Below are 27,745 nucleotides of genomic sequence, written 5' to 3' on the forward strand. Positions count from 1 at the left end.
TTTGAAAATAATAGACTGTGAGAAATGCTCAGAGACTTCTGCAGGCTTTCGACCAATATCCCAATTTTGGACAGAGTACAGAGATGATTGTATTTGATAGACAGAAATCAAAGGAGATTTTTTTTAATGTCAATTCTTTGCAGTTGTTTCACTTGTCTCCCTCTGTGCTGGAATTCAAAGTGATTCCTTTGTACACTGGAGGAATTCAAAGTGATTCCTTTGTACATTGGAGATGGTTTTATAAAGATGACATTTGTATAGGGTGCTTTGTGGATAGACGTTTACTTGGACTTTCTTGGTAGAATAAATGTGACGGTACCAGATCTCACCGGGCATTGTAATAGGGGTTGCTGAGTAACAGCTGTGGTGCAGCTTTATTACCTGTGGGTGAGAAGATTTTCTTCCTGCTTACCCCTATGAACTTCCCAAGCACATAAAGCCTGTTACTCTGGCTCCATTCAGGGAGTAATATGTTCCTTAATAGATTTGTTAATATGGGATCACAGTATAGAGTAAATACACATGTATTCTTCTTATCTACTCCAGCAGGAGAAATCACTCCAGGCTTCCATGTCCCTAGATTTTGCCTTCTTTATTGGAAGCCCATGATTCTTATCCTTCTGACCAGGGCATTTTCACAATGGCAGGTCCCTGAATATATAAATAATTTGACCCTCCATTATCTGGCTCTCCATGAGTGTGTCTACACAGCATCTTTATTTTGAAATATACTTCAAAGGCGAAAGCGCCACGTGGAGCCCGGGATCAGCTGGGGCTTATCGGATAATCGACTAGTTCTTCACAGCCTAATTAAGATCATTTTGCAGTAAGGGTGTTTTATTGATTGATTTATGCTTTCGAAAGAAAGGCTGATACAGTTCATCTAACACATCTCTCCTCTTGCTTTGTCATTCTTACCATGCAAATCCTGAAGGTTTGGTTTCTTTCTGCTGCTTTGTCTTGGGTCATATGTTCCTGCAATAAGTCTATTTAAAATAAATAATATCATGATATCCACTTGCATTGAAACTTTTTCTTTTGAAATAGTCTGTCTCTTAGGGTGTGTCTAAACTGGAGTATAGGATATTTCAAAATGGGGCATTTTTGTCGAAAATGCCCCATCTAAACTGCCATTTTTTTTAAAGCCCCATTTTGAAAAAAAGAGGCGGCTGCCATTATGCAAATGAAGTGTGGGATATTTAAATCCCTACTTCATTTGCACTTTCGATGTGTCTAATTTACATCCCTCTGCCGACAGAGGAGTGTAGTTTAGACGTAGTCTCAGAGAATCAAATCAAGTGCATACCCAAGCAAGATGCTAGACATCTTAATATTATCATGTTAATACATGTATTTTCAGTATGTTTACTAAGCAAACAAATGTTCAAACACTTTTTTTTTCTAAAAGAGAAACTAAAGACTTGCTTTATTTATCTCTAGGTCTCCATTCTTCCCTTGTAGTGGTGTTTATTTGATAATACTTCAGTTAAGTTTGAAACTTATATACTGCTATTGCAGGAAAAGAAACAGTTTCATTTTCTACTCGATGTTAGGAAGTCTTTAAAATAGAACCAAAAATTAGAAATGTAATGGACACTCCAGGTAGGATTTTCCAATGTACCTAAGTGATTTAGAGCAACCAGGGTTTTCCGGCCCTGGTCGCGCTGCCGTGTGTAACCACAGTTTCCTAGCCCTGCACTGCTGCGGGTGGCCAGGCTTTCCCTGGCCCCAGCACTACTGTGAGGCTCTTCCAGCCCCGCTGCCTCAGGTCCCGGCTAGGCTGCTGGCCCTCTTACCATTAGGCTCCCGGGCTCTCTGTTTCAGGAGCATTGATTGGTCCTGCTAGGCCAGAGAGTGCCCTTTTTCTGAGGTACAACCTGTATTTGGTGCATCTGTGAGGAAGCTAGTAAGTCTAGTAATGCATGGTATCCAGAAAAATGTCATAGTAGGTTAGCATGAATTAGAAAATACCTTTCTTCTTATTCTCTAATCAATTCAATCTCATTTTAGAATAGTGATAGTGTTAGTCTGGGGTAGCTGAAGCAAAATGCAGGACAATGTAGCACTTTAAAGACTAACAAGATGGTTTATTAGATAATGAGCTTTCGTGGGCCAGACCCACTTCCTCAGATCAAATAGTGGAAGAAAATAGTCACAACCATATATACCAAAGGATACAATTAAAAAAAATGAACACATATGAAATCACATTTCAGAACAGGAGGGGGATGCAGGGGGCGGGGAAGGAAGGAAGGTAAGTGTCTGTGAATTGATGTTATTAGAGGTGGGGAGAGTGGGATGTCTGTGAGCTAATGGTATTAGAGGTGATAATTGGGGAAGCTATCTTGGTAATGGGTAAGATAGTTTGAGTATTTGTTCATTCCTTCTTGGAGAGTGTCGAATTTTAACATGAATGACAGTTCAGAGGATTCCCTTTCAAGTGCAGATGTAAAAGGTCTTTGTAGCAGAATGCAGGTGGTTAAGTCATTGAGAGAGTGTCCTTTCTGGTTAAAATGGCAAGAAACTGTTTTTTCTTTGTGATCTTGTTTGATATCTGTTTTGTGGGCATTAATCCTTTGGCGAAGTGTCTGAGATGTTTGTCCAATGTACTTAGCAGACGGACACTTTCGGCACATAATAGCATAAATTATATTTCTGCATGCGCAGGAATATGTGTTCTTGATCTGGAAATCTGAATTTCTATATACAAAGCTTCCGCAACAACGCACAGACTGACATTATTCGCAAACGACAACAAGCGACACACAATCTTAGCCGCGCTGAACACCATGCCATCCAGAGTCTCAAAAACAACCTGGACATTATAATCAAACCAGCTGACAAAGGGGGTGCTGTGGTCATTATGAATCCTTAAAAGCCTCCCCACAGCTACTCGGGAACAAATCCACACAGAAACACCTTCTGACCCCCAACCAGGATTGTTCTATCTGCTTCCCAAGATCCATAAACCTGGGCACCCCGGACGTCCCATCATCTCTGGTATTGGCACGCTCACTACTGGTCTATCTAGCTATGTAGACTCTCTTCTCAAACCCTTCACAACCAACACCCCCAGCTATCTCCGAGACACTACTGACTTCCTAAGGAAACTACAAAACATAGATAACCTCCCCAATAACACCATCCTTGCCACCATGGATGTAGAAGCTCTATATACCAACATCCCACATGAAGATGGATTACAAGCAATTAGAAACACTATCCTGATAGCAGACCTATGTAACTTTGTTCTCGCCCACAATTATTTCCAGTTTGAGAACAACTTATACCTCCAGATCAGCGGCACAGCCATGGGTACACGCATGGCCCCACAGTATGCTAACATCTTTATGGCTGACCTAGAACAACGTTTCCTCAACTCCCGTCCCCTTTCAGCCCTCCTCTGCCTACGGTACATCGATGACATCTTTATGATCTGGACGCATGGCCAAGAAACACTGGAGATATTCCACAGAGATTTCAACAACCTACACCCCACCATCAACCTCAGCCTGGACCATTCTACACGAGAGATCCACTTCCTGGACACCACAGTACAAATCAACAATGGAAAATTAGACACCACTCTCTACAGAAAACCCACCGACTCATACAGTTACCTACACGCTTCCAGCTCCCATCCAGAACACACCACACGATCCATCATCTATAGCCAAGCCCTTCGATACAACCGCATCTGCTCTAATCCCACTGACAGAGACCAGAAGCTTCAGGAACTCTACCAAGCATTTATAAACCTCAACTACCCACCCGGAGAAATCAAAAAGCAAATTGAAAGAGCCAGACGAATACCCAGAAACCATCTACTTCAAGACAGACCCAAGAAAACCAACAATAGAACACCACTTGTCATCACCTACAACCCCCAACTTAAACCTGTCCAACACATTATCAAGAAACTACAGCCTATACTGGAACAGGATACCATACTCCAAGGGGCTCTGGGAGACAGACCCATAGTCTCCTATAGACAACCACCTAACCTCAAGATGATTCTTACCAACAACCACAGGACATACCACACTAATACCAACCCTGGTACCTTCCTTTGCAACAAACCCCGTTGCCAGCTTTGTCCACATATTCATTCTGCTGATACCATTATTGGACCTAACCAAGTGAGTTATAAGATCAAGAACACATATTCCTGCGCTTCCAGAAATATAATTTATGCTCTCACGTGCCGAAAGTGTCCGTCTGCTATGTGCATTGGACAAACATCTCAGACACTTCGCCAAAGGATTAATGCCCACAAAACAGATATCAGACAAGATCACAAAGAAAAAACAGTTTCTTGCCATTTTAACTAGAAAGGACACTCTCTCAATGACTTAACCACCTGCATTCTGCTACAAAGACCTTTTATATCTGCACTTGAAAGGGAATCCTCTGAACTGTCATTCATGTTAAAATTCGACACTCTCCGAGAAGGAATGAACAAAGACTCTAACTATCTTACCCATTACCAAGATAGCTTCCCCAATTATCACCTCTAATACCATTAGCTCACAGACATCCCACTCTCCCCACCTCTAATATCATCAATTCACAGACACTTACCTTCCTTCCTTCCCCGCCCCCTGCATCCCCCTCCTGTTCTGAAATGTGATTTGTCCTTTTCATATGTGTTCATTTTTTTTAATTGTATCCTTTGGTATATATGGTTGTGACTATTTTCTTCCACTATTTGATCTGAGGAAGTGGGTCTGGCCCACGAAAGCTCATCATCTAATAAACCATCTTGTTAGTCTTTAAAGTGCTACATTGTCCTGCATTTTGCTTCATTTTAGAATGGCATGTTTCTAGTTTTTCTTCTTCCCTAAATAGCCACCTATATCGGTTAACTTTTCAAAAAGAGTTTTGCTTCAGAAAGCAAAACTTAGGCTTCTTTTTCCTTTTAATGAAAAGTTCATCTTATTGGTGGCATATTTACAACTCAACATTAGATTGTTTGATTTGGGATGTGTAGTAGGGGGTTACTTCTGTGTGTGACATATATAGATAGGATTATTTCACGTGCATACTCGACTGTAGTAGAAATACTCTTCTTTAAAAAAATAGAGGAAATAAGGTGTCTTTAAATATAAATTAGGAAGACCCTTCATATTTGTCAGCAGACTTCTTTTGTCCTGTGGGCACAGAATATTTCTTTGCATGCAAAACAAAGTCAGCTTGAACGGTTTCTTCCATCGAAAAATTCTCCAAGTGATCTAAGCAGTCAGAGGCAAATTTCAGTTTCCTTTCAGATTAGTTCTTTACATTCCTTATTTTGGACATTGTAAACTTATTTTCATTGTGAGCCTGTTAGTAGTAATTTGAATTCCCAGCAGGGTGTGCCACAGATGACAATTAGTAGTCCTGCAGAACTTAGTCTGGGTCACTAGTAGAGATTCTTTAGTTTTATTGTGATAATTATTGTAAACCTACTCATGTCATTGGGTATTAATGTAATATTACAAGAAAAAAAGTCTTGAGTAACATAGATTTACAAAAATTGGATCCTAAAACAGAATTCTTACCTGCTCACTATTGGGATGAATAATTGATAATTTTACTGAACTATGTTAAGTGCTAATCAAAAATATTAATTTGCAAATCATCACTCAATTAAATTAGCCTCAGTAATTTTAATTCTCAGCAATCATATTCATTATTTTTCCTTTAGCTTTCAGAAGCGATAGTTTAACAGCCACATCAGGTAATTTATTGAATGCTTTGCTTTAAGACATGTATAACTAGCTTCTAATTTTAAAGCAACTGTTATGCCAGTATGACTCATTATTCAGTTGCTAATAATTTTGGTTCAGTTTTTAAATTAAAAGGTAAGCATAAGTTTCATAAAGGGAACTCATTGTTACAGACCCTATAAATTGATTAGCCTAACAATGCAAAATAAAACCCATCTTCTATAAAGTATTGGGGGCTCAATTGACTGTTTTTGTGGTACTATTCTCTTAAATCTGTTTCTTACACTCAGAGAAGTAGCCATGTTAAGCTAGGTCCACACTACAGCTGAAAGTCAGCGTAAGTTACACAATTCCACTTAAATAAAAAACATAGCTGGAGTCGATGTACCGTAAGTGGAGCTTTGGCGCCGTCCTTATAGGGGGAAGTTGATGGGCGAAATGCTCCTTTGTTAAGTTCCCTTACTCCTGGTGAAGAGTAGTTCCTGGCATCTTTGGAGGTGCCCATAGCATTTGATTCAGCAGATCTTCATTAGAGCCGCTAAATCAAACTCCGGAACATCCACTGCAGTGTCTGTCTTCCAGGAAGTGAAAACTGTATCTGCAAAAACAAGGTGACCTGTGACACTTTGTAGACTAATATATTTAAGAGTTCATGGTAAAATCTACTTAATCAGATGTATTATTCCACTAAAACCTCATCTTGAACATCAGGAAAAAGTGGTGCTTTAATGTACCTCTGAATTTTTATTTTCCTTTTTCTGTTCAATATTGGAAAATTGAGGTATTAATCTCACCAGGTAAATATCCAGTTAAGGTGGTGGAGTGTCCTCATGCAAGATTGAATAATGTCACATTAATGGTAAAATTCTACGGGAGTCTTTTTTTGAGAACTTGTATTTTTAACTTTCAGTTGTTCAACTTAGTTTCTTGCTGCTGTGCTCTAAGCAATTAAAAACACCAACTATTAAGCAGTTGATGCAATACTCTCCTTAGCCATCACATTACTCCTGTCATATGCTTTTTACAATACTGATGTATTTCCTTTCATTGCCAAGGATTTGATGAACTGTTTTAGAAAAGATAAGAACTCACACAGAAATGGAAGTTTAATTGTCAAGGTTCTAAATGTCGCTTTCAAGTAAAGGATATAAAAAGTCCATATTCTCACACTTCCTCTTCTTTTCTTTCAATCTGCTTGGCTAGTTATGGAAGCATCCTTTCCCCAGTATTTTCCATGCTTCTGCATGTGTTGCATCCTATCTTTACAGTTGCCAGTGTCTTGTAGAGACAGCTCTTAAGGCTTGTCTACACTGGCAGATTACTGCTCTGTAACTTCCTTATTCAGGGATGTGAAAAAACATCCTGTGAGTGCTGCAAGTTACAGTGTTGTAAAGTGCCTGTGTAAAACAGGCTCCTTGCACAATTAGTTACTCTCCTTCTGGAAGTGATAGAAATGTAGCCGTGTTAGTCTGGGGTAACTGAAGCAAAATGCAGGACAATGTAGCACTTTAAAGACTAACAAGATGGTTTATTAGATGATGAGCTTTCGTGGGCCAGACCCACTTCCTCAGATCAAATAGTGGAAGAAAGTAGTCACAACCATATATACCGAAGGATACAATTAAAAAAATGAACAAATATGAAAAGGACAAATCACATTGCAGAACAGGAGGGGGATGCGGGGGGGGGGGGGGGGGAAGGAAGGTAAGTGTCTGTGAATTGATGATATTAGAGGTAGGGAGAGTTGGATGTTTGTGAGTTAATGGTATTAGAGGTGATAATTGGGGAAACTATCTTGGTAATGGGTGAGATAGTTCAAGTGTTTGTTGAGTCCTTTTTGGAAAGTGTCGAATTTTAACATGCATTTTGCTTCTGGAAGTGGTTTACCTAGAGCTCCCAGTGCTGTTGCCATGACCACACTGTCGGGTAATACAAGTATTATCAGGGCTGTGCTTGCAACTTGGTGGTATAGACAAAGCTTTGCTATTTGTTTGGTAACTTCTTGAGGGTTTCATTCTGTTTCTTGTTTATTTATTTTATATTGCTAAGATGGCATCTTGAGCTTCTCTGTTGTAAGGTGTCTTCCAACCAGCCATGCCTGGTGGACTGCCTGTCCTCAGCCACATACATTGACACCTGCATTATCTTTTAATTGGACAACAGCCTCTGTCACATTACTGTATTCAAAAATGGCCTCCAGATTGCCTGCTTTTCCTTGTCAAACTGTGAATTCGGCTAATATTTTTGTATAACTGACAGATGTGCAGAAGTGTCAACTTTTATGAATGAAATGCTACTAATTTCCATGTTGGGACAGCCTCTTGTCACCTGCATGGAAACTATAACAGAGGCCTTTTTAACAGGCTTTTTTTGAGCTTCACATCTGGTAAAAGAGTCCCGCGTTTTTATTATATGTCCAAATAACTAGTCTGAGTAAATTGCTTAGTGGGAGACTGCACCATTGTCTACCCCAGAAATTAAAACAATAGATTATTTGTCCTTTTTTTTTTTTTAGGCTTTTGTATGCACTTTGTTTTCAAGTATTTCTCCACAACCATGAGCAGCATAAACTTTTTTTAAATAAAAGCTGACATTTTTGTGTAAACAGTTGATTGCATCAACTGAGCCTTTATTTTAAAAAATTGAAACTATCACAAGATTTGTTTTAAAATCGTGAGAGCTGACAACTTTGAGAATGCTTAGCGCTGTACAGTAGGGAAATGGACTTGCTTCTTAAAACTACTTGCTGTTGTACTAATCAGACCATACCCTGCACTATGTTATTCTGTTTGGATTCTTACGTTGCGCTGATCACTATAACGAATGGACTATCCAGCATTTACAGTCTCTTTCATAATGTCAAAGTGATATTCCATCCCCTTTATCTCTTTTTGTATTGATGGTATAATCTCAGTTCAAGCTACCCCCAAGGTAGTGTTAGAATTGCAAATCAACCAGACAATTACCCTTTTGCTCTTCTTCCTTCATCAACATGATATGTCTCATGAGGCCAGCCTTCAAAATCTCCATATGAAAAGCACTACTGTTCAATACCTAGAGCCTGCTTTAGTAAGTCGCCTGGATTGTTCATAGTATTTGGGAAGAAGACAAGAGAAAAGTCAATCTCTGTTCCCAGATTGTATAAATGGATTAGTGTGCAGTCATGTTAAAGCCAAGTCTAAATGGATTTATAATGAGTCATATCGTGACCAAATATGAGGTTCAAGTGCCAGGATCCCTTCGAGGCTCAGTGGCACCTGCTTTTAGGACAGACATGACAAATCCATACAGAGGAAAAGAGAGGACAGAAAAGCATAGTGAATGGCTATGTACAGTGCTCTATCTGCAAAACACTTGTGGCTGCTTCAGTGACTTGCTTCCATAGTATGATAATTCAGTAGCCTTGGTGTGTGTAATTCACTCAACCCTGCTCTCTCAATATTGGTGTTGAATACATACCCTTTTGGGGAGGGAATTGTTTTGAATTTCCTTAACTAATCTCTCATCCTCTTCTAGAGTTGTCACGCCTTCATAAAGTCCTTTGCTACATGTTCAGTAGTTTTCACACAGTTTTCATTGCTGTCTGTGTAGTTCACTGATACATTTTTTTGGGGGAGGGGTTTGTTTACTTCTGTGTCTTCTAGAACTGTTCTCAGGTTTTGAAGACATAGTTGGAAAACACTGGTTTTCCCACTTTACTTTTTCAACATGTCTGGTAGGTAAAGACCCCCATATACTATCAGGTTTTTGGCTAAATGGTAGCCAAAAAATAGACCCCATCCTATTTTAGATAATATTTTCTATTAAAATTATTGAGGTACTTGAAACCTTTGATTTGAGCCCAAATATCTCTCTTCTCCACGTCATTTTGTTTCATTCCTCTCTCCTGGTCTTTCCTTTCCCTTTCTCTCTCTCCTACCTCCCCCCCAAAAAAGAGCATCCAGAACTTGTATAGTTTCAATTTGGCCCATTTTTATAAAGTCCACATTTAAAATATCAAATTTAGTTAGCATTCAAGTGATGACCAGATTTAGTGGGAAAAACATACAAACCATGGACATGTTTATTCAATCAAAACAACATTACAGATTAACCAGGTTATACAAACAAATAATAAAGGGGGAAAAAACTATACCTGAGGGAAGCTGACAGGCCTATTAATTTTATCTGCTTCATAAACTGTACATTAAGATAAAAAGTGTTGCAATAAATTAATAAACTAGGCTAAAGCACTTAGATCCAGGCTTTATTTATTATGTTACATTTTGTCATCTTTAATTCTCTTCCTAAATCACAGGCAGTTGATAAAAGTGAGAAGCTTAGATATAATGGTGATGCGCACAACAGATAACCGTAATGTGGCTAGACCAGTTCTTTTAATTCAGATTCTCTTTGACGATTTTAGCAGCTTATACACAAACATGTTTACCGTGTGCTGTTATGCAGGTGACGTCCAGCTTATTTTTCTGCTGGATAAGAAATAGAGCAATACAACACATCTGTCATTTATATAACTTAATTTATTGTGACCAGCTTTTATACTATGTAAGCAACAACAATGGAATAGCTCTTCCTTTTTCTATACAAGGAGGATCACTATACAAATGGCATTGGATAACTATACGGCTAACGAATAAAATGACTCATCCCAGTGAAGTGAAATTGGTGGGCAATATATCACGTTGATGATATCTCGGTAAAAGATGTGAGATGGAATGAGATTTAAGGACACAAATTAACACAGGGAGGCTTTTCAGAGTTATAAAGAGGACACAAATCTTGCCTTTCAATGGAAATCAAGTTCCCTCTTTGTTCCTTTTGACAGTTATGCTTCAGTTTTTATATAGAATATTTTCCTTTCACTGTTTGTATATCGTAAATTGAAAATACAGTTACTTTTCAGCTAAATGTCTTTCCATTTAGCTGGGTATGCACTCCTCTCCCTCCCCCGTTTGTAATGGACAAAACTAACCTGGCTGTGCTATGGTCAGCCCTTTTTTTGAGATACCTCTATGTCACACTCAGCATAGATAGCAATGTTAAAAGTACTGTTAGTGTTGGATAGTTAGCTGATGTTCCTAGGGGAAGTTCACACATTTTTGTATGTGTGTGTTTAGGAAACCATATGATCTTCATAAGCAAATTCATATTGTCAAATAATTTAATGGTAAAAGTAAGAGGAGGCAGTTTGGACTCCTAATTCAACTACGTTCTTACCCTAACTTTGTAAATGTGAGGACTTTTTGAGTTGAAATCAATGGATTACTTATTTTAGATGCTTAAAATAGAGCCACACCTTGCTGAACTGATGTCTGGTGGGAGGAACTGTTTTCTTACTACAGTAAAACTCCAATTGTCCGGCATCCAGTGGACTGGTACTCCCAATAGTCCGGAAGTGCTCCGGCCAGCCGGACAGTTGGAGCTGCTATGAGCTCCATGGGCGCTCGCTGCTGGGAAAGGGAAGGGGAGAAGAGGGAAAGGGGATTATACCCCTGTGACGGGTCTGCCGGGACCCACACTGTAACCTGCCAGAGGGTAGGGGATGGCGGGGAACGGCGCAGCGAGGGGCGGACCCTCCGCCATTTTGCAGGAAGGCGGGAGAAGCCCCTCACTGCTGCTGAAAGTTACCGGGAGGGGAGCGGGCTCCCCACCCCCCAGACTGCAGTAGTTATTACTGAGCAGGGGGGTGAGGTGCAGCACTGCGGGACCAACCCGGCAGCACCCCAGCGGCTCTGCTCCGCCGCTTCCCCAAGTCCGCCTTGTCAGTTTCAGCAGTGGCGGACTTGTGGAAGCGGTGCGGAGCAGAGCCGCTGGGATGCTGCCGGGTTGGACCTACAGCGCCGCCCCTCACTCCCCTGCTCAGCACCCGGCAGCACCCCAGCTGCTCTGCTCTGCAGCTTCCCAAAGTCCACCGCTCCTCAGTTTCAGCAATGGCAGCAGTGGACTTGGGGAAGCAGAGCAGAGCAGACACTGATTAGCCCGGGGGCAGGGACAGCATGCAAAGTCTCCTCTCACTGAGGCACTTAGAGAGAATGGCCAGCTGTTTTAAAATAGGTGGCAATTATCTCTGGCTTTCAATCTGTTGTTCTGAAAGTTGAACCTTAAACTACAGATTATGACAGGTTTTTTTAAACAAGTTGCAGGTGAGAAACACACCCGCAAAATAAGGCATGTTTGAGTTGACTCTGAAGCACATACTATATAAAAACCTTTCCAGCATCTCTTATTTCTCAAATTATTTGTTTTCTTTTATTGGCAGCAGAATGCAGGTATTTGTTTTTGTTTTTTAAAACTTATCATATTTAAAAATAAAAGCTTTGTCCTGAGGATGAGTTTTTGTACACCAAGATACCGCCTGAAGTAACATCTTGCCGTAAACCCCTGAAAACAGAGAGGGGAAGAAGGGCTATATTGGAAACATAGATGTAAATGAAGTGATGCCAGCGGCACTTTAATGATGACAGAGCAGATGACTGCCTGCTAAGTGACTTGTTCCCAGTGTCTTTGTGAATTCCACCAAGAGCATAAAACAGGTGTAAAACTTTTAAGGCTCCTTTACATTGACAGAGTGATATAAAGAATAGCGTGGCCTTATAAATACTTACGGTGCTTCCATGATTAGAACTCATCTAATTTTGTGGACTGAAATAATTTTCTACCAAAATGTGCTCCTTGAACTGTTTGCTACTGACCTTTCTAGACATGGTCAGTCGCCAATATAAATCGAGTTTGATTTCCCAGCCATCACTTGTTTGTCAGTTGCCTATGATGTAGCACCGAGCAAATGGCTGTGTGCATTTTTGACTAATAACTGAAAGTAAAGAGTTAAACCTAGCAGCATTATTGTTAGGCACAAGGGTCTCAGGGATTTTCTCCAGTGCTCCCCATTCTTAGTCTCTGTCCAGTCTATTATAATTTATAAATTACCAAAATAATTGAAACCAGAGTGATTCTGTTGCTTTATTTTGATAGAATATGCAGAATTTTGCAGAATTTTAAATATTGTGCATGATTTTAAAAAAAAATTCTGCACAATTTTTAATTGTTTTGGAGCAGACTTCTCCCAAGAATATATCTTTTGATGGAATTCTCTGGCTTATGTTCAAACACATTTAAAATAACTTATTTTGTAAGATTAAAATGAATATGTAATGATATCCTCAAGTACTAGATTTCCTTCTCTGTTTTTCTTTCTCAGTGCTAGACTACACTAATATGCTACATCAGTGCACTTTTACCACTGTAGTGCACTTACACCACCATCAGTGCACGAATACCACTGTAGTGAAGATGTGATATGCCAACAGGAAAGCGCTCTTTCACCTGCATAATGTTCCAGGTCAATGAGAGTCAGAAGCTGTATCAATGGGTATAGACATCTCATTAAGGCGATGTAGCTTATGTCGCTCATGTCTCTCAGAGGGGATGGCTTTTTCAGACCCTTAAGCAACATAACTTACATTGACTTAGGTCAGTGGTCCCCAACCTTTTTGGGTGGCGGGCACTGCGCGGGACTGCTGGACCGCCCAGGGGTGGGGGGGCCATGCATGCACCGGGTGCCCAGGGCAGGAGCCGCGCATGTGCCTCGCTCCCGGGGGCGGCGCTAGGTGGGTGCACATAAATGCCCCGGCGGGCGCCATGGCTCCCGCCGGCACCGCGTTGGGAACTCCTGACTTAGGTGATAGTGTAGACCAGGGGTGGGCAATAATTTTTAAAAGGGGGCAACTTCACAAATTTCTGAAGTGGCCCCAGGCTGTGCCAGAAGGGCAGAAAGGATAGGACCAGGAAACTTCTCATGCTCCCCCATCCACAGACCCCGATTGGCCTGGGCCCCATCGAGCCCAGAGATAATTGCCACCTATTTTAAAACAGCTGGCTATTCTCTCTAAGTGCCTCAGTGAGAGAAGACTTTGCACGCTGTCCCTGCCCCCGGGCTAATCAGTGTCTGGGGGCGGGGATAGCACACAAAGTCCCTCACTCCCTGCCCCCACTTTGCCAGGGGCACACAGTGGCTAATGAGAACAACTGGCTGTTTGACCTGGGGTTGGGGGAGTGGCAGGGCAGCCACAGGCTGGATCCACTCGCTTGACAGGCTGGATCTGGTCGCTGGAAGCTGTCTTGCTAAGATAATTCCTCAATTGAATAATAAGTATGATACCTTAATTAAGATTGTATTTCCTACATGTGGTAGGTAATAACCCAGGCAAGACAGAAATTGCAGGTCCATATATTTCTTCATCATCACACACAGCACTTTCTGCTAATATGGAAGAGTTGCTTTTGAAGAGCAAAAATACCTGATGTTTGGTGTGTTATGTGGATCTTGGCAGTCTGGCTTTAGTTCTCTATTAAACATTAAAGTGAGCAGCTGTGATGTGTTCCATATAGTTGTACCTCTGTGGCTCATGGCAAATTGCCAGCATGTCCCTTCACTTATGAAACTATTGGGCATTTTTTACATAAGAGCTTGATACTCATTCTGGCCTTGTCTATTACAAGTGACTTTTCTCTCTCTTTTTTGCAGATACTGAACACCTTTATACCGTGGTTTTTCAAGAGATCTGTGGACGCTTTGGAAAGGTCTATAACTGGGATGTGAAATCATTAGTCATGGGTAAAAAAGCATTGGAGGGAGCAAAGATTATTCGAGATGTACTTGAACTTCCGATGACCAAAGAGGAGCTACTGCATGAAAGTAAAATGAAGCAGGAAAAAATATTTCCTAATGCTGCACTGATGCCAGGTGTTTCTCTTCAATATTTAAATAACTGCATTATGGAATTATTTAAACACTGTGATTATTGCATAGTACTGAAACCTCCTTTCATAAAGTACCTTCTCTCTAATACCTGTTTTCTTCACTCTTGGTTTGATAAGTTTAGCTAATAATTGCCTGTTTACTTGGTTGAAAGCTACTAGGGATGCTGAGAACTTTGTCATACACGCTTATGGAACAGCTGCTCTTAATACAGCTTTTTAAGAACAGAAAAATAGATGGCCAGGATACATATCCATGAAATGTTAAAGTTTCATGATCTAGTCTTTGCTTTATAATATCTGAGAGTACCTTTGTAATTCAGCAGGTTTGTTTTGAAGAGTGCATGTGTAGTCTCTGTAAAATAAGTAATATGCATTGGGGATGGGGAGAATACTAGGCAACAAATTTAGGCATGTAGAAGAAGAAAATCCTAAATTAAGTTTGTTACCAATATAGAATTTAAAGATAGTGTTTCCTGAGCAAACAGCAATATTTTATGGTTAAATATAATGAGAGAGGGCAGAATGGCAAATTCCAGATATGTGCAAAGTAGTCTAATTGTAAGCTGGTCAGCTCTGGGAGGGGCGCCTCCCCTTCGGGGTCAGTGGGTGACCACTCCAACCCACTACACTTGGATCAGTTTCTGGGGCAGAAATTAACATATCAAACAACCAGTCCGGGATCCCCTGCTCTTACCTCAGGGTGGGGTGACAAAAGTAACCAATAACAAATGTGGCCTGCATTTGGGCATGCGAACAAATGATATGAAGAGGCCAGGCCTTAGTTCAGGGCGGGCCGCCTAGTCTGGTGAAGAAGGCCTATCCCTAGTTCAGGGCGGGCCGCCGGTAAACAGTTTGTAGCCCAGCCTTTGGTCAGGGCAGGGTGGCAGGCACAACAGTTTATAAGCCCCAACAGTTAATCAAGGCCCAGCCCTGCTTCAGGGTGAGGCCGCAGGAAAGCAATTTGTGAAGGCCCAGAAGTTTGTAAAGGATCTACACAAGTGAGGTCTCCTTACTCAGGAGGGTTGCAAGCAGCTCGCTGGCAAGGCAGAGAGGGGGAGGCTACTACCCAAGCGGTGGGTGGCTGGGGAGGGAGCACAGGCCCGCCCACTCCACTGTGCCCCGACCCAGGGCCCTAGAGGTAGCAATTTACTGCTGCTGGATCAGCGGGGGCTCCCGCCTGAAACACGCTGATCCAGGCATGTCCACGTCCATGCTGTCCCCTGGGCCACTTCCCTCCTCCCCCTCAGCGCGTACCTGGTAGTCACGTAGGTCTCCCGTGGAGTCACAGGGATCCAGGTCCATTGGCCAGGTCCTCAGCGGCTTGCAGAGTGTTTGGGAAGTCCAGGAAAGTCTGTTGTTCCTCCAGGCCGCTGTGCAGCAGGGGCCCCAGTGGTCCACACCAGCTCACCGCCTCCCCAGGCGTTTGCTTCACTCCGCCGCGTGCAGGGGAGCTCTCTGGCGTCTGTTGTCCCTCCAGGCCTCTGTGCAGCAGGGGACCCGGTGGTCCACACCAGCGCTCCACCTCACCACGGCTTCGCTCCCTTCCTGCAGGTGTAGGGGAGTCCTCTGGCCTCTTCAGTGGTCGGTGCCTCTCTGGCCTAGCCGGCAGGCTTTTTACCTCTATGGCTCTGCCCCTTGGCTACGGCCAGGTAGCTCATTAGGGCCAGGTGTAGCCCACCAAGGCTCCGGGAGGGACGCCTCCCCTTCAGGATCAGTGGGTGGCTACTCCAACCCACTGCACTAATGTAATCATAACAGTGAAAACTTTTGAAGATTATTGCATTTTGAATGTTTGGATTTTCAGACTACTAGTAATGAACCGTAAAGTCTGGGGGGAAAATGGTGGGTGAGGCTATATTTATATCTAATGTCCTAATATCTTAAAAGGACTGGGAGGGAACCACATGTGTGCGTGCGCAGGGGGAGGACGACAAATTAAAATAAACAGAAAATCTGGATATAATTTGTATATTCAGCTAACACTCAGCTGGCTTGGCTGACAGAGCATGTAAATTCATTTTTCTCGAGCTTACACTCACTTTACAAGCTCCACCGACTTTTCAGTTTTTGAAGACAGCAAATGAGTACGTGCCTGGATGCATGCACACGTACTGTTTGCATGCACATGTATAGACCTAAGAGGTGAAAAAACTTGCCCCCATTGAAGTCAATAGAAATATTGATATTTCATTCACTGGAGTCACAGGGTACGTCTAGACTACATGCCTCTGTCACCAGAGGCATGTAGATTAGGCTACCAGACATAGTAAAATGAAACGGCGATTTAAATAATCGCCGCTTCATTTAAATTTACATGGCTGCCGCGCTGAGCCGACAAACAGCTGATCAGCTGTTTGTCGGCTCAGCGCGATAGTCTGGACGCGCGGGTGGCGACATCACAGGTATTTGTCGACCACCCAGGTATACCTCATCCCAGGAGGCATACCTGGGTGGTCAACAAATACCTTTGATGTCGCCACCCGCGCGTCCAGACTATCGCGCTGAGCCGACAAACAGCTGATCAGCTGTTTGTCGGCTCAGCGCGGCAGCCATGTAAATTTAAATGAAGCGGCAATTATTTAAATCGCCGCTTCATTTTACTATGTCTGGTAGCCTAATCTACATGCCTCTGGCGACAGAGGCATGTAGTCTAGACATACCCACAAATTTACTCCGGAAGATTTTTACAGTATATGCTCAGTACTCAGTTTTTAAATTAACCATTTTTCAGACCAAACTAAGTGACTTATTCTCAATGAAAATTGCACTCATTTGTTTTCAAACAGAAGCAGTTTTTTCCTGCCACCCTAGCTAAAAGTTTCTAAGCACGGTTACAACTTTATGCATTCTGAAAGGTTGGGTTTTTTTCTTCTGTCTTTTTAATTTTCTTTTCCCTTTTAACCTTGCTGAATTAATATAGCTGAAGATATTTTGGTCAAACTTTCAAAGAACAGTATCCATGCAGGTGAAGCATGGAAAATGTCAATTCCAGATATCAGTGTTTTGGAACATTCTGCACATGTAAACATAAAATATTATGTTCTTTTGAAGCTTTTAACTATTGTGTGTGTCATATGCAGGAACCACTTTAAAATGATGGTGAGACTATGTGCTTTCATTTGGTATATTTCTAGTTTGACATGGAAAGCTCAGTAAATATTTTCTTTGGCTCTGGGAAGAGAACAGTGTTCATTTCTCATAGCACCTTTCAAACTTGAAGAACACAGAATACAACATAAAGCCCAATTAAGCAAATTAATGAATAAATATATAAATAAAAATTTCAACCTTATAATCTCCCTACAATCCTGAAACAGGCCTGCAAATTTTTATCTTATTCTTTATTTTTGGCTGTTTGTTTTTCACTTGGATTCATCAAATTGTTGTTGGCTTAGTTTTCTCTTTTGAAGGGAAAAATAGTTTTGATCTCTTGGGTCTTGTTAACTGGAGAGCGATCAAAGCTGTGGCTTTTCAGCTGTTTTGTGTAAGTTAATGAAAAGGTCAGTAGTATTCTGGATTATGGAATGAGTGAGTTCTTAAAAGGGAGGCCTGTTTCGGCAAATAAATGTAGAGGAATCTGAAATGTCTCTACATCCCTACCATCTCTTTAAAATTGTAAATCTCATTTGCATTTAGACAATTTGGGGTCAGAGCTGACGGCTGAACTAATTTAATGAAATAATTTGTCTTTCAGTCTAGTCAAACTTCTGTGTAGGCAGAAAATGTCTGACGTAGTGCTTGGGTGAGATATATATTTACTACAGGGATATATTACAGAAATATCCTGACAAGACAAAACCATTCTTGTTTCCCACCTGCCGCCTTTGCAGGGGCAACCATTGTTACCATCTGTTTCACCAGCTTTCTCAATGGATGACTCTTGTGGCACCACAGGAGCATGTGTGGAAGATTGGGGTTCCACCCTCCAACTGGATACAATTGGCAAAGAGACAGATGGTCCTCCTTAGCCAGCTGATCCATCCAACTGGTAATATTGTAGACCATGGAAGTCTACCTTAGAAACCAGGATTGGTACTGGAGACATATTTGCCATCCTCTGGACAGCCACAAACACCCCCAATGCAATATTCAGAAGATGAAAGTCATCCATTCTGGGAACGATCGTGTCATCTTCATGGGACAAAATGTTTACTTTTTTTCCTTTGGAAATACCAGGAACTCATGAACAGGATGGCTGCAGAACTAGAGATTCAACTTGAGGAAGTCCAAGAACCTCACCACAGTTTACTGGACATACTTCAGCATTCTGGTCCCTCTCCATCAATGAGGCTATTACAGATCCAGCAAGGACAATGTGGCCTATTCCTGCTTCGTGCATTCCTACGCTAAGAAGGCCAAGAAGTGCTACTTAATCCCATTTGGTGGCAGGGAGGTGGATTTTTTTGTTCCCTTAACCACTGCATAACTCTTGTCTACAACAAGCTCCAAGTAACACCAGTCAAAGGATACTCTCTCTACTAATAGACACAAGCAACTCATCCTTGGAGGGAGAAAGGACACCTATTCCATCTCCCTCCAGTTAACAATCCCAAATTATTCAGGTCTACTTGGTCAAATGTTTTACTAATTTATAACAAGATTTTTTTCAAATTTAAGAACAAGCTCCCTAAGGAGGATACGTTCTGCTTCAAGGCATTAGTGGGTAAGAGCATATTGGTGGTCAAAGCTTCCATCCAAGCTGTGCTGGAGATGGTGGATAGTTCATCTGGAGGAATGGCTACTGTGACTGTTATGAGGAGACACTGGGGGCTGCAATCCTTAGGATTTTCCTAAAGAGGTGCATCTGCTTTGCACGAGAAGACAAATGAGTCTCTCCTCTCCCTTAAAAATGTGATAACACTTTGCTTGCTGGACATTTATACTCCTTCCCCTATGAGAAGGGGGGAGTAAACAGGTATATAGGGAAAGAGCACCTCCTCAGCTGTTTTACCACCAATATCCTCAGAAGCCACGTGGCAAAAGATAGGGAGGTCTTAGCATGTGTTCAATGTGACTCAAGTGGCATGTGATCAGGATTCATCACTAAATTTGGTACACAGGATGGATCATAAACTTCCGTAGCCAAGGTCAGGTATAGATGGAGAGCATGATATGAATACTCTTCTTTGTCCCCCCACAGAAGATTTATACATCTAGGAACCCAGACTCTGCAGTGTTTGCTGTTATATCATACTCTGACTCCCAACTGAAGGGTTTCTCTTTACGGGAGTGTCGACACCTATGCTCCTTTCTTGATGCTTCCTCATTCCCCTCTTCTGTCATTTGGAGTTTGTCTTAACCAATTTGCCAAAAACTAGAAGTTCCTAACTACAGACAAATGGATATTGTAGATTATTCATAACAGCTGATACCTCCTATCTGCAAATCCCTTTCTTGGTTCCTTTTCAGGGACTACTCTCAGCAGGAGAGTCTAGGACAAGAGGTGAACTGTCTTCTCAGGGGAACCATAGAAAGAGTTCCACTGCTACATCAAAGGAAGGAATTCTATTTCCCTTATTACTTGATCCCCTCAAAAATGGCAGATGAAGGCCAATTCTCAATCTGAGACAGTTGAACAGGTTTATTCAAAAACTAAAATTCTGAATGATATCCTCAGCTTTAATTATCCCTTCATTAGAGAGGAGCAAAGGTTGCAACAAGATGTATATTGTCACACAGACATCTGTTCAGCCCACAGGAGGTTCCTCTTTCATCCTGACAATTATCATTTCAGAGCTCTTTCCCTGGGTCTAGCTACAATAAGCAGGGTCTCTACAAAGTGGTTTTCTTTTTCGTTTCTTGACAGCTCTGGGAGAAGAGAAGGATATATAGTCTTCTTTCACCTCAGAGACTGACTTCTACTATATCAGGGGTTCATTTAACTGCACATCCACTAATGTGATCTATGCCATCAAATGTCAGCAATGCCCCTCTATCATGAGTATTGGCCAAATTGGACAGTTTCTACGGAAAAAATTAATGGACACAAATCAGATACCCAGAAAGGTAACACACAAAAACCTGTTGGAGAACACTTTAACTTGCCTGGGCACTCATTAATGGTTCTCAAAGTCATTGTGTTGTTTCAGGCCAATTCCACAAGCCAAATACACAGGGAAGTGTTGGAACATAACTTCATTTACAAGGTTGGGAGCCATCCAAAAGGTATGAATAAAGACATTATTTGGCTAGCACACTACCTTACACATCCTAATGATTTAACCAAGTAAACAATGGATACTTAAGAACAATTTGCACCTTCTCTGTCAACTTCTTGTAACTTGAACACTCTAATTCACAATTTTTTCCCTTCCTTTCCCCCCCAATCTCCTATTTATTTTTGGAACTGGACTTTTAATATTCCATTCACCTGAAGAAGTGGGTTCTACCCACGAAAGCTCATGATATCATCTACATGTCTTGTTAGTCTTTAAGGTGCCACTAGTCTGTTTGTTGTTTTTCAGGTTTTTTCTGATAGGCAGATTCTACAAAGAAGTTCAGCAGGCAGCCTAGGGCCTGCTCAGCCTTCTGGGTGTCTGCATCAGTCACAAAAAATCCACTTTAAATGCCACGAGGTTCATACTTCTTATAGGCGTGACTTGGATTTGACAATACCAAGAGCATATCTACCCCTGGATTGGTTTCTGGCCATGAGGCCTCTCAGATATCAGGTCACTGTCAGACCCAGGAAGTTGATCCAAACTTGCCTTTTCCTTCTCAGTCACACGACCTCATACGCATGGGTGACATTGTTTGCCAGGCTTCATCTTTGCTGCCTACAAGCGTGGCTTCTTTCTGTTTACTCACCATGGAAGAGCAACCTAAAGGGCAAGCTGATAATTCCACCCAAAGTTGCAGACTCTTTGTCTAGTATACAAAACTAGAACAGGTTTGGTTGTGGATGCATTTCCTCATAATGAACTCCCTAAGCAACAACAGTTTCTCCATCTTGATTTGGGGTACTCACATGGGGACTAGATCCCACAGGAGACCAGAATGGATATCAGTCTACTAGAACTCACAGTAATCTGTTTAGCCTGCAATGCCTTCCTCACACTCATCTGATCCAGATATGGCGAAATAATATGGGACAACAGACAATAATATTTAATATAAACAAGCAGGCGGCAGCGAGATTTCTCCATTTATGCGTAAATTAGTACATCAGCATTCACATCACTCAGCATTATATTTACCAGGAGTGCTAAAATGAAGTGCCTGAGAAGACTTTTTTTCCCCCTGAAAATCATGAATGTGAGAGCCACAGTTCAGTTTATTCAGTTGGGAATGCTGACCGGGGCCTTTTTATTTTGCAGAACAGGAATCTTCCTTCTTATATTTTCAGAGCAGTTCTGGGGCAAACGATTAATGAGAAATGCCCTACTGGTGTGCTGGAAAAGTTGACTGGGTATGTTTTCCCTCCCGTACAGTTGATAATGAAAATTGTATGGAAGGTCGGTCAAGATAGTTTGAATCATCCTGATTGCACCCAGCTGGCTGAGAGTTCTTTAGGGATCTGCTGAAACTCTCAGTTCATCCGCCCATGAACATCACCATGTTGCTGGACCTTTTACCATCACCCAAGTCCAGCACTTTTGCAACTTCAGGTGTGACAATGGGTGGCTGTCAGAAATAGAATGCTGTGTTTTAAAAGGATGCAGTCCATCCTTAATAAAGGCAGAAAAGACTCTATCAGAAGCTGTTACTCAGCAAAATGAAGATACTTCTCTGGAACTCATCAACCCAATTTTCCTCCAGAATCAGCTGCGATCCCTGCTATTAGAGTAACAACTTATAAATATTCAATTCTTACACTCAGTGTATCCAGCAGCTATCAGCACTTTCCATCCTTTAGTGAATATTCATACCATAGTCATTCATCCTGTCATAACTAAATTCTAAAGGGGATTTTCAGATCCTTTTAACATTGCAGAAGCTTGCACCTCAGTGGAACCTCAATTTTGCTTTATTGTCACTCACTAACCCTCCCTTTGAGCCTCTAGCTACCTGCTCTATGTCCTGTCTGTCTATGAAGTTGGCTTTTCTAGTAGCCATGTCAGTCAGAAGAGTCAACAAGCTTGGAATACTCATATAATACTCTCTTACTACAGCCCACTCAAGATTAATTCCTAAACTAGATTCCAGAGTTTCATATTAACTCAGCAATGCGCCAACTGGTGCTTTGTTCCCCACAATCACATGACTCATATGAAGAGAGATCACAGCATTCTCTGGATGTTGGAAGGGCTTTGGCCTTTAATCTGCAAAGAATAGACAACTAAACTATTGTTCTCATAGCAGAGAGCTCGAGGGGTCAAACTATATTGACCCATCTAACGAAGTAGGTCTTTGCCCACGAAAGCTTATGCTCCTACACTTCAGTTAGTCTATAAGGTGCCACAGGACTCCTCGCCGCTTTTATATTGACACTGACACTTTCAAAATGGATCTTGGATTGAATTACTCTTTATTTCTCCATTCCAAAGGGGACAGATGTGGGCTCATTCCACTGGATTATTAGATCTGAGAGAGATGCATCCCTTCTAGAGATACAGGAGGCAGCTACTTTGGGCTCTTTGTATACCTTCACAAAACATTATGCCCATCGTCTGCTATGAATACACCTGTAGGGGCAGCAGTATGATAGTCATTTCTGTGCCCTCACAGCTGTCAGTGACTATTGCTTGTTAATCTCCCACACATGGAATACATATAGGGGCCATCATTTGAAAAAGAAATTGAGATGATTTACTTATAACAGCACGTTCTTTGAGATGTGTGGTCCCTCTGTGTATTTCACAAATATCTCTCCATCCTCTCTGCTACAGATTGAACTGTATTAAGCATGGGAAACTGGAGAGTACAGGTCCACACTTGTATGGCCTCTGTTCAATGCATGAGGAGCGCTATGGCAAGTATGTGGGCCAACAGAGTGCTTACAAAATACTCCAGACTCAGGGGCATAGTGTGCATCTGTATCCTTCTTACAACACTCCTGTTTATACATCCCAGAATGATGTTCACTTTTTTTTTCTTTTCAGTATAACATTGTTGACTCATAGTATTGTAGCATTGCTGGTAGTATTCCTAAAGGATTTTTCATCATAAAAATGAAACAGTTGAACACAGTATATGTTTTTATGGTCTGCTTAACACCTAGCTCTATAGCAATTACAGCAATTGGTGGATAGCTCCACCCTTATTGCTCTCCAGTCTTCACAGTAGCAGTACCGGTTTCTCATGAGGATTGAGGCCATGTGCAGATAATGATTTGTGATTCTCAGGTCTATAGAGCATCTAGTTACAAGAAAAACATTTCAAAAACCCATTTGAGTCTTTGCAGAGTCTGCTACACCCTCCTAGTGTAGAGTAAATATTTCTTTTCCTTGGGCTCACTTTTATGCACAAAAGCTACAAAGGTTCTACCAAAGAATTGTTTTCCTAGTCTTAAAGGATTATGATCAAATCAAATAGAAATCCAATCACATTGTCAGAGGTCTGAGTGGTAATGTTATCTCTTCTTTTATTAACAATAGTGGTGACATCCTGAAGAGCTTTAGTTTTGTCTGACATGCGATTCAATAGAGGAGTTACAAGTGATTTAGAAATAGAGATAGGCAGTCCTTGCACAAAGATGTTATGTTTATCCTCAAGGTTCCCATTTATGCACAACTGGATATCGTTCATGCAAAATATGGGTAGCACACAGTTGGTTAAATACCCTAAACAGTACAGTATTTTTGGGGTAACAGTAAATACTTATTCTCACTGGAGACCAGCCAGGGTTACACTAGTATGGGTTTATTTCCACTAGGTAAAACTAAAGAGGAGAAAGCAGCCACCAAAGGTTTAAACTCTCTCTCACACACGCACACACAGACAAGCAAGCAAGCACACACCCCTCCATTCATTCACACCCATTCATTCCTGCCCTCAGGTACTCACACACTTACAGAGACATATGGGTTTCAGAAGGAGGCAAGGCATGTGGATCCTGGAGGGTCTGTCTGCTCATCATGGCTGGGGAAGCTGGTCAGGAGGAGAGACACTGGAGAGGAGCTTCTCAGGATCAGGGGAAGGAAAAAGAGTCTCACATTTGCTCCTTCTCTTTATATGGTGTCTGAATGGCTCCTGTGACTGATTCACCTCATCATCAGGGAGCATGCCCAGACTTCCCTTTATCCAGCAGGGAGCATGTCCAGACTGTGATGACTCATTGAAATGTGCTCTCAAGAGTTAAGGTAGCTTTAGTTGCCATTATAACTCTGTTTACACATGCTAAGTTTCCAAAATATTTATTTTTTACTTCTATATGGTTTTTGTTATATACATTATCTATATCTCTATCTATCTATATATACACACATGTAATTTGCCTAAACTAATTCATATTATATCTACATACACACACACCCTCTCATGTTTGAGAGAGTTCCACCAAAAAAGGTGAAAGTTTAACAAATGAACAAATGAACTGTAGAGTAAGTGTAGTCCTTAATAGAGAATCTGTACTCATCCATTTCAGCTTAATTAAGATGACTTTACAGTTTTATTTATTTATCTTGCTATTCATCGACTACCCAATAGTCAATATGTACAACCATTCCACAATATTTATTTTCTATTGAAAAAAGCAGAGAAAAAAGAAGCAAGAAAAATTAACAATAGAACTTTCCAGTTAATTTATAGATACAAAACAATGTTATATTGCAACATGTTCTTTAGGTAATGTAGTAAATGTTTCCTCTTTTGTGATGTACTGAATCGTGCTGTTATGATTTGTGTATCATATAGTACTTTATCTATCACCATGTGTCAGCCGACGGTCAGGGCTCCCTATATCTGTCCCGTAAGACCGGCTGAAATTCTTTTAAATATTGCCTGGTTCTGTTACAGCAACTGAAGGAGTCAGGTTAAAACTTAAACAGTTACAGGTTTATTGAGGAAGCTTATAAATCATATGGTTGCAATGGCTATTGTTCTATTTCTTAACTGCTAGCAAAATATAGATCTTAAAAATGGTTACAAAGAAGATAAAGATAGAAAAATAGAAATAATGGTACCAAGTAACAGCTTACTCTTTCTATGTGTACTCTTAAGACAGAGGACCACATCCAGGTACAATTTTTACCCCCTTCTGTGCCTCTCGACTCCAGCATGTCAGGCCAGGGCCGGTCCCTCAATTCCTAGGAAAGACGAAAATACGAGGTGGGCGTCCCCATAGAACCTCGGGAGGTCAAACACCTAACCCGACCAACAGGTAGAGGGTAGAATGACACTCTAAAGAGAGTGTGCTGCTGTACCACCTTTATACTCATGGGGTCACGTATTTCTCTTTCTTGTCTGTCATGCCAAATGGGGCTGGTCTGTCTTTTGTGAGACCAGTTCTTACAAGGGAGTTGTGAACTTAATTTACACTTGTAAGAGAGATAACTAAATTGGAAGTAGTGGGCATTCTTTTCTCAGTGGGAAATTCCTCTCCCAGGGACTGTGTGTATGTTCGAATCAACATGGGTGCCAGCCAGGGCAGTTCTCGCAGCCTCGAGGCCAGCTTATTGACTTAATCACTCTCTCTCCACCTATCTGTTTTTTTCAGCTTCTCAGGATCAGATGAGCCAGCATAGACTATGCTGATTTTACTGCTCCTTCTCTGCCCTGTATGCTTCAGAGAGGCAAATAAGATGGATGATATGGGGGGTTGGTCTGTCTGGCTACACCATGTTTGATTAATAGAAGACTCACAGCCACAGCACTTCCTGCTGGTTAGTCTTGGAATTAGCTCAGTTAAATGCACCTCCTTCTGGTTGGTGCTTTGTCTTTCATCACTCCACTCTCCTGCCTCCACGTTCTAGCTCTGGACCTGCATCACTCCTTTGGTTCTTAGCATCCTCTTCAGAACACAGCCCTCCAGCAGTAGCTACCATTCTGTTCTCCTCCTTCCTCAGCAGTCAACTGCAGGCCTGCAGTCTATCCTCTTGCCTCACGGGCAGGCCATTTTCTGTATTGGCTACGCTCCAGTGTAGCAAGGTGCAGTGGAAGGGAGGGACCTAGGCCCACCCTCTATTCTGTGTCTCGACCCAGAGCCTATGCGGCAGCAGCCTTGTCCTGCCCTTCTTCTTTCTCCTCTACTGCTCATGCTTTCCCAAAACCCTTGCATCATCTTGGCCCCCGTATCAAGGCCCACAGCCTGGCAGGTATGAAGCTTGAGTTTCTCTCCAGCTCCCCTGAACCAGCGTAACATTGCTCTGTCCAAGTTGCTATGCAGGCTCCCCTACTGGGACCCAGTCCCTTCTCCCTTACTGGTTAGGTCAAGAGTGAGCTCCCCTCCACTCTGCAGCCTTTTATAGGCCTGGCTACTCCTCACCCTGATTGGCCAAATTTGTGCAGGCTTTCTCTGGCCTGCTTTTAACGCTCTCCCTGCTGGAACGAAATGGGTTGCAGCACTATTACAAAGATAATAAATGTGAAAGAGCACAATAGTCTATATGTATTTCCTTCAGTTAGCCTGACTAGCTGTTAACTTTTGATGATCTGGTCTAGATGCAAATTGGAATTATTAAATATTGCCACTTCAGTATTGAGTGTAAGGGGGATTAAATTCAAACGTCTGATTAAATAATCAAGGCAAGACAGCAAGATGATTCTGTAAAAGTGGAAAGAGGAAGAAAGTATAATAAGCATGTAAAAATTCTACCTACAATATTTGATTATTTGCTTGATTTTAGAGTATTAGTGTATGAGAAACTGAATGGACAAAATCTTTAAAGTAAGATTGCTATATAGTGTATATATACCAAGGAATGATAGGGTTGCTGGGTTTTTTTAACTGTTTAAAACAGTTTAAAATGTGAAAGTGATAAGTAATAGGAAGCTAGGTAACTTATTTAAATACAGTAGTAGTTCATGCTCTTTTAAACAAATGTACATGAGAAAAGTAACATCATATAAGGTTCCAGAAGCAAGTTTAAGTTCGCCTCGTGTTGCCACTTAAAATCATGTAACAAAGTTTTGTTTAGTACAGTTTCATCTTTGTTGATTACAAATTAAATTATAACCCCTGTTTATAAACATTTTTATTTATTTATTTATATAAATTATAAAGTGGCCTAAATCTGAATTCTGAAGCGTATCTGTTAGTGTAATTTTTTTCTACTGTTACAGTGTCATGAGCGCACACTGACATGCAGTTGTACTTGGAAAAACTGTTGTTTTTCCTGGTGTCTTATTTTTGGAACCTACCTTCATTTTGGGGTATGCTAACTAGTTATTAAAAACAA

The 27,745-nt window shown here is 41.4% G+C and overlaps 1 protein-coding gene across 3 annotated transcripts in view; it reads left to right on the top strand.

The window, feature by feature from the left end:
• The window catches only part of PUDP (pseudouridine 5'-phosphatase), a 120,693-nt gene that overhangs the window by 30,560 nt on the left and 62,388 nt on the right, over nt 1-27,745 (top strand). For all 3 annotated transcript variants that reach the window (XM_075915411.2, XM_075915394.2, XM_006114119.4), the window contains exon 2: nt 14,233-14,451. In XM_075915411.2, the coding sequence (XP_075771526.2) occupies nt 14,233-14,451 (219 nt within the window). The remainder of the gene's footprint in view (nt 1-14,232; nt 14,452-27,745) is intronic.

This window comes from Pelodiscus sinensis, chromosome 1, assembly GCF_052426305.1.
Source record: "Pelodiscus sinensis isolate ZL-2025 chromosome 1, ASM5242630v1, whole genome shotgun sequence".
Taxonomy (NCBI): Eukaryota; Metazoa; Chordata; order Testudines; family Trionychidae; genus Pelodiscus; species Pelodiscus sinensis.